Source organism: Arachis ipaensis, chromosome B08, assembly GCF_000816755.2.
Source record: "Arachis ipaensis cultivar K30076 chromosome B08, Araip1.1, whole genome shotgun sequence".
Classification (NCBI taxonomy): domain Eukaryota; kingdom Viridiplantae; phylum Streptophyta; class Magnoliopsida; order Fabales; family Fabaceae; genus Arachis; species Arachis ipaensis.
In genome coordinates, this window is record NC_029792.2 from 70,204,714 (window position 1) to 70,212,623 (window position 7,910).

Consider the following 7,910-nt stretch of genomic DNA (forward strand, 5'->3'; position numbering starts at 1 on the left):
ACAAATTTCATAAATATTAAATTTATTTAATTTAAATATAACAGCAGTAACTTTCAATAATTAATGACCCATTGAAAGATCAAGGTGTCCACTCTCCAGTCCAATGCACAAACCATGACTATCGTCTCTGTTAGATAGATTGGACCTTTCAGATTCATCTCAGAACCTATTACATTTCATTACCACAAAACCATGAATACCGCCGCCTTTAAGGTTGCTGTGGTGGGAGGTGGAAGTATGCACTTTACTCATCTTATCTATTGCCAACTGATCTTACTTTAATTTCTTTATCTTTCTTTATTTGTTCATCTTTTTGGCTTCTAGTGCTTCCGTTGATTAAAATATTGAAGTTTACAAAGTAAAACAATAATAATGTCGATTAATTATGTTAAAATAAAATAACCAAAAAATGGATTGTTGGCAGTTTCAGGAGCTGTGTGTGCATCTACACTCGCCAGAAATGGAGTTTCAGTCACTCTCTTTGAGTCAGCTAGAGGCCCTGGTGGACGCATGTCCCATAGAAGGTTTCTTTTTTTTATTCATTATTAATTTATAGATTTTAAAATTTGAATGGCTCCTATTCTGTGTAATAACTTGTTTATTATTTATTTGTAGTAGTATTTTGAAGCTATTATCTTTTTGTTGTTGAATTTTTTATCTATATATATTTATTTATTTATTCATGAAAATTGCTTATATTGATTTATGATAAAACTTCTGCATCCTGTTATTGTTTTCTTTTATGAGGTTGTGCTATTTGGTTTTGCTTAAAGGATGCCAGAGTTAAAAAATTTAGTTGCTTAAAACAAGTTTTAGTGGAAAATTCTTTCATTGGTTTGATGGTGATTGAAAGAGGATCCTAATTTTGTTTGTTTCTGTGGAATCCAGAGAGAAAACTGAAGATGGGAAGGAGCTGAGCTTCGACCATGGGGCTCCGTTTTTCTCAGTTAGCAAGCCTGAAGTGCAGTCTATTGTTCAAGAGTGGGAGTCAAAGGGTCTTGTAGCTGAATGGAAAGAAGAGTTTGGCTCGTTTGATTTCCACACTCGTAAATTTAACAACATAGAGCAGCAGGTTGAAATTATTCTTCATATGTTTAAATTGTTTTTGCATAATAATAAATGATAGGGTGTTGTCTCAGTTTTTCTTGTTCATTGATTATGTCGTGTTATACTTTCATTTTGTATAAATGTTTATGGTATTTTGATTACGGGATAGAAGTTGGATGAAAATGATCATGATTGAAATCATCCATGAGAGTTTTCACTAAATTCGTATCCTCCAGCCAAACATGCCCTTAGTGTTGTCAATGCTCATGATAGTGTAACTTCCTCTGTATTGTTAACATCTTTCCATCATGTTTATAAGTGATGTATTGATTTGGATTGGATTCATGTATATATATCATTTGTTAGAATAATTGCTTCTCTAACTTGAATCTCTCTTAGGTAGGATTAAGCAAGAGATTTGTTGGTGTTCCAGGCATGAACTCGATATGTAAAGCTTTATGCAATGAAAGTGGTATCTACTTCTATTTATGACTTAGTCTTTTTATTCACAGTTCACTGTGGACCTAGTGAAGAGCTTATTTACTATGTTCTCATCATTAGGTGTGGAAAGTAAGTTCAGTGTAGGTATTGGAAAAGCTGAATGGTTGGATGATGAGAAATTGTGGTCATTGACGGGTGTGGACGGACAAAATCTTGGTCAGTTTAAGGGGCTCGTTGCATCAGACAAGAATATAGTCTCTTCTAGAGTCACAGAAGTCACAGGACAGCCGCCACCACTTGGTATGATGTCTTTCTTTCATCTCACTTTATTCTTCCATGTTCAAGTGATTCATGATTCATTATCCTTTGTGGGGACAATATTGTGCTCTTTTAATAGGTCTTTTTCCCAAAACTTCAGTTGTGAGAATTTTAGATGGTATGAGCCAATTGTCATAACTGTAAGTTGCATGCTAATATACATTTGCGTTGAATGGAACTTTCTGTCTCTTTTTCATTAAATCAGAATTTTCAGTATGAATGAACATAAGTAGAAATTGATGAGGGGAAGTATCGAAACTCACCTGATTTCTTTACAATTTTTAATATGAATATTCTCTTACTTCAACTGGCATGTAACATGAAATTTACTTATGTAATTAACAGGGAGGACGAATGATTTGGTTCCTGATAGATCAAATGCCAACGAATTAGTCACTAGATGGTCTTTTATTTGTTTGTGTTGTTGCTAATGCACTAAAATAGTGTTGACAAGAGATACTTTGGGAACTAATTTGTCACTTGTCAGGTTGTTGATTTTTTAAGGACTAATTTGTTAGCTCATTGATCGTTGGGGTGCTCGATAGAATATAATTTGTCAGCAGTGATCTTTTGAGGATCAAATTGGTGGTTCTCCTTAATTAACATAAGTTAAATTTGGGAAGAGATCAAATTGTCAACTACGCAGATTCAACACAATATTGAAATCAATCTGGAAATGTATCTATAAGAACTGGTACCTGCATGGAACAGAACACACACATACAAATAGAAACAGAGAGATTGATCAAGGTGATCTCACCCCAGTACTTTATTGAAACTATGAAATGCAGAAGTACACAGAGATAACGCTGGGCTTTGATTAGAGAGCCAGCCTCTCTCCTACTCGTATTCCAATCCTCACTCCAAATCTGCCCCTCTCTTCCTAAATCTGTTATTCAAATACTCTCCTCCCTCATGCTTCCCTCACCCCCTTGTCCATGTGGCAAGTTAGTTAGAAAAATATTCCCAATTGCATTTTTCCTATTCTTTCTGCTGTAGTGAAAAGGCAAGGGAGGAATCTTCCCTTCCTGATTCTTGGAAGCTTCTATTTCATTCTCTCCTGAGCTCACTGACCTAATTGGGTTTGTTACAGTATCCTGGTGTTTCAGCTACTCCTAATAGGCATCCTTATGATAATCACATTGGTATTAAGACAATAACAGAGACACACATTCATATAATGAAAACAGAAAAAAGCTGTTTGTATGCCATGTGTGAAATCAACAATTTTTCGTCCATTTGCTTACTGGCTAATCAACAGTTTTCTTGACATTTGTGTGGTATGCAGATTTCAATTTGGTGCCAGAGTTGTCGGCAAAATTGCAGAATCTTCCTGTTCAGCCATGTTTTGCTGTGATGCTGGCATTTGCAGAGCCTCTGTCATCAGTAAGATATAGCTATATGCTTCCCAAACTGTCAATGATTGTTAAAGTTTGATAATTCATGAATTTGACATGAGTTGGACCTATTTCATTAGTCACACTTTTGTTTTGGAAACACAATTTATATTTCCTTTTTATGTGTAGTCTAGTACAGTAGTATCTAGTTCTCTTTTCCTAGGGAAAAAATTAGTGTAGCTTGATATCTACTATATCAAAAAAATGAAGTGTGACATGGGAGTTGTTGCATCCAAAAAATAGTAGAACATGAGAACGAATTGCCAAGATAAACAAGTTGAGATGGCTTTTCTAAATAAAATTTCATGCGGGAAGATATTAGGCATAATCAAGTTGACTTAAAGGCTTTGTTATATCTAATGTTTTAACTTTCCTTCCAAGATCATTTTATCCATGATGTGGAACTATAAGGATCTTAATTCATCACAATGTTACTTATGATTCAGATACCATTCAAAGGCCTCTCTTTCGAAAATTCGAAGGTCTTAAGCTGGGCGTATTGTGATAGCTGCAAGCCAAACCGTACCACCACAAGGTATGTGATCGATGCTGTTGGCACGTTGTGAGAGGATTTTCTAAGTTCAGATTCCTTTTATTGCTATTTAATTTCTTGTTGGCTTCTTTATAGTGAAAGATGGGTTCTTCATTCAACAGCAGAATATGCTGAGGGTATAATTTCTCAAATGGGAATGAAGAAGCCCTCAGATGCGACACTGAATAAAGTAGCCGAACAACTTCTCCAAGAATTCCAGAGTACTGGAATTCACATACCGGAACCCTTTTTTAAGAGAGCACATAGATGGTAAGTAACTATATATGTATATGCTTAGGTAGCATTACTATATATTTCAGGTTGCACTAAGATGGACAGTGGAAATTGACTCTAAAAGCTGTACCTATTATGCATTTATTTTGTCAGATTATAGAGTATCATCATTTGCTTTACCTCCGGTTGATGTTTATATGATACCAGTTAGCAAACCTTTATCTTGTTACAAATTTTGATCGTAAACAGTCTTTGCTTGTTGTTAAGTCGAGTCGCCTGTTATGGTTTAAGAAGAATATAAAATGACTACGGCAGAGCTGAATATGTGTTGTTAAAGATGAAAGGCATAACTTGAAATGTTGTTTGTTTTTGTAGGGGAAGTGCATTTCCAGGTGCTAGAGTTGCCCCAGAGGAAAAATGTCTATGGGACAGAAACAAGAGAGTAGTAATCTGTGGAGACTTTTGTGTTAGTCCCAATGTTGAAGGTGCCATAGAGAGTGGCTTGGCAGCTGCATTAAGGCTTAAAGATAGTGCAAGTTGTTTATAGTTGCTCAAACAAGACCATGCCTTTCTTTTGGTTGTTCATTTCTTATTTTGTCTGATCAAAGGTAGAAAAGGTGAAAATATGCTATCTACTATCACTATCTAGGTTTAAACAAAGCTATCTTATCCTTTTCCCTTGCTATGATATTTATAGGGGAATAAGGAACTGAACTCGGATAGAACAATTTGCAATAAGAATAGCATTTATTTTTAAGCCATTGCATCATTACTAAATAACCATCACCCATTTTGGCTAATAATATTGCTAATCACACATGATTGTTCAATATAATAATTTGTAGAAATTTATAGAAAATAAATGTTAAAGCTTGAAACTTGTTTATGCTCGGGAGAAGAAAAAAAGCAGCCTGCGGCACAAGTATCCTGCGTTAATGTAGGATCTGGGAAAGAGCTACATCCAAAGAGTGTAATTTATGTAACCTAATCTAATAATTATAGCCGTAGCTGTTTTCATGGTTCGGAGAAGAAAATTGTTATTTTTTACTAATATTCCAAACTCTTTACGAATATTCCAAATTCTGCATAGTCTTGAAAATGTTTTAGAGCTATGTACAGTTTAATTTGAGAATCAAATAAATAAAAAAAGAGAAAGCTTATATAATAATATAATATAATATAATATAATATAATATAATATATTTGTGGTCAATATTCAATGGGCTAGAGTTATTTTATCATAATTTCCATTCGATTATTTATTCCTTTTTCTTTTCCTATTTTACGTTTCCTAATAATTTCATGAAAGGAAGGAATATCCATGTGTCTTGCATCAAGATTTTGTTTGTATGTCCCTGAAACAAAAGGTGAAAATTTCATCCATTTAGATAATGTTTTGCAGCACCATATCCTCCACTCTGCCACATATATTCTGCCACGTGTCACAGCACCAATCACCAACCTCTTGTCACTCCTAATAATATCATCATACATAGAACCTTGTTTTTGTTGTCCCCTACACCACCAATTGAAGCAGTTTTAGAAGCACAAGAAGAGAAGCAAAAAAGTACAGAGCAATGGCATCATCAGTGATGGCTTCAGTGAGCTTAAAACCTGCACCTTTCACTGCTGAGAGGTCCTCAGTTAGAGGGATCCCATCCCTTTCAAGGGCATCCTCTTCCTTCAAAGTCGTGGCCAGTGGTGGCAAGAAAATCAAGACTGATAAGCCTTATGGTTAGCAATAATAATAACCACTTTTGTTAAATAGACATCAAAGAGGCCTTTATTTGTTTATTTTTATTCTTTTTGCTTATTTTTGTTGTGAATGATTGTAGGAATTAATGGAGGCATGAACTTGAGGGATGGACTTGATGCATCTGGCAGGAAAGGAAAGGTTTGTTTTATTTACTTTTTTATTTTCTTCAACTTCAGCTTCTTACTCTTAACTAAAACATAGTGATAGATCACTGATAATTTAGTCATGGATTCTATTATTATTTTTAATGTAACTAACTTCAGCAAATGGACATTGATATGTCTATTAATTGTGTAAACTATCGTTTTTAACTATGAAAAATTTGAACTGCACATAGTTTCTAACTTCTAACCATAAAACAATGTAAATCAACTTAGATACTCATCAAGGTTAAATGAATATGGCAAAACTATCCAAAATGTTCGACAAAATTATCGAACAAACTACCGATCCTGGATAATTTTACGAGCAAACCCAATCTTTGATGGGTAGTTAGAATTGCTAGCATTTAGAATTTTGATGGTTAGAAATGGTTGTTTATTCTTTTCTAATTTTAATCTTAATTTTTTCGTGTTTATAATTAATCAGACATGGATATTGCTTGATTACTTGAGAGCGTGCCCTTGTTGAGATATTTGAATTGATTTACTAATTATAATTTTGATTTAAACATTTGATTCAACCTTCTAACTATTGAACTTCAATTCAGGGAAAGGGTGTGTACCAGTTTGTGGACAAGTACGGTGCTAATGTCGATGGTTACAGGTACACAACATCTTTTAGAATAATAATTTCAGGTGCCTTTATTATGTGTTAATCGAATTAATAATGAAAATTTTCACTAATTTCATATTTGTTTATATCGATTGTTGTACAGTCCTATCTACGATCAAAAGGATTGGTCTCCCACTGGTGATGTCTACACTGGCGGTAAGGAAATTTAATGCCTGAAAATTTCATTAAAATTAGCATGAGCACATAGTAGAGTTCAATTTGCTGATATATCTCTCTAACAAGCTTCGTTGAGTTATCATTTCTGTGTGCCAAACACATTTCACTGGTCGAACTCGTCCGACACACATATCTACTATGTCCAACCGTGTTTTAATAAAAAATAAAAATTTTTTTTCGGATACACTTGAACACACTTAAATACTATCACGTGTCAGTTTGTCTAACCTTATTCTTAACATGTATTCTTGAAATAAATTTAAAAATAGTATATATTATTATTTATTAAAACAAAAAATATTTTAAATATTTTATATAATTAAAATAAGACNNNATTTCGTGTATCGTGTCTGTGTTAGTAAATTGGTCATGGTGGACTCACCTGTGTTAAATAATCCAACAAAACATTTGCATATAAAATAGAGAGAGAAAAAAGGTTTCATTTTCATGCACTCTAATTAAGTCGCAAATTGGTCCTAGTCATTGGCCCTTGCACTAAAATAGTCATCGAATTTTAAGTGCACCTATTATGTCTTTGAAATTGACAAAAGTGCACCAAATTAGTCTTTGACGCATAATGAATCACTTAATAGAAAAAAACTAAGGGATTAATATGATAAGCTTTTGCCAATCTCAAAATATATATCTTTTTGGGATCTTAATTAAATTTGTGGTTGTATGAATTGTAGGTACGACTGGCTTGGCTATCTGGGCTGTGACTCTTGTTGGCCTTCTTGCTGGTGGTGCACTTCTTGTCTACAACACAAGTGCTTTGTCACAATAGACCCAGTGTTATACAATTATATGTAACTAAGATTGAAGGGATATAATTGTTCAAGTACTTCGTGGATATTATGGTTTAATTTCCTTCAGTTTAGATGTATGTATGTTGTGTGTATTAAAAAGGTTACTGCTCCTTGTTCCTCTTTTAATCTAAGACCTGTTACGCAAGTCTCCAATTTTGTTATTGAAAATAACATAAACATTTCATGTAACGGTAAAACATGTTGCATTGCAGTCTATTTTCTCTTGGAGTTGCCGAAATAAAAAATGCAGCTACAACCTACAATCTATATATTCTGAATTCTTAAGTCAAAGTTAAAAGCACATATGATCTAATAACAAAAACACATTCGAAGTTCAAATTAAAAGGCAATCTCTTCACACTGAATACAATGGATCTTGGAGATACCATTAAGAATGAAAATAAAACATCCCAGAATGATAAAGCTAA

The 7,910-nt window shown here is 33.8% G+C and overlaps 2 protein-coding genes across 3 annotated transcripts; both read left to right on the top strand.

Annotated features, from left to right (window-relative positions):
• LOC107613649 (renalase) lies at window positions 62-4,733 on the top strand. Of its 2 annotated transcripts, XM_021109506.1 has the most exons (10): window positions 62-235; window positions 425-524; window positions 889-1,072; window positions 1,447-1,519; window positions 1,609-1,788; window positions 1,886-1,924; window positions 3,095-3,192; window positions 3,650-3,738; window positions 3,832-4,005; window positions 4,345-4,733. In XM_021109506.1, exons 1-10 carry the CDS (start codon window positions 193-195, stop codon window positions 4,514-4,516), a joined length of 1,152 nt encoding a protein of 383 aa, XP_020965165.1. In that variant the 5' UTR covers window positions 62-192; the 3' UTR covers window positions 4,517-4,733. The 2 variants fall into 2 exon arrangements, with proteins under 2 accessions (XP_020965165.1, XP_016171229.1); XM_016315743.2 differs by lacking the exon at window positions 1,886-1,924 and having other exon boundaries at window positions 63-235.
• Window positions 5,330-7,635, top strand: LOC107613497 (photosystem II 10 kDa polypeptide, chloroplastic). The gene is made up of 5 exons (XM_016315516.2): window positions 5,330-5,703; window positions 5,805-5,863; window positions 6,435-6,490; window positions 6,603-6,655; window positions 7,366-7,635. Exons 1-5 carry the CDS (start codon window positions 5,547-5,549, stop codon window positions 7,458-7,460), a joined length of 420 nt encoding a protein of 139 aa, XP_016171002.1. The 5' UTR covers window positions 5,330-5,546; the 3' UTR covers window positions 7,461-7,635.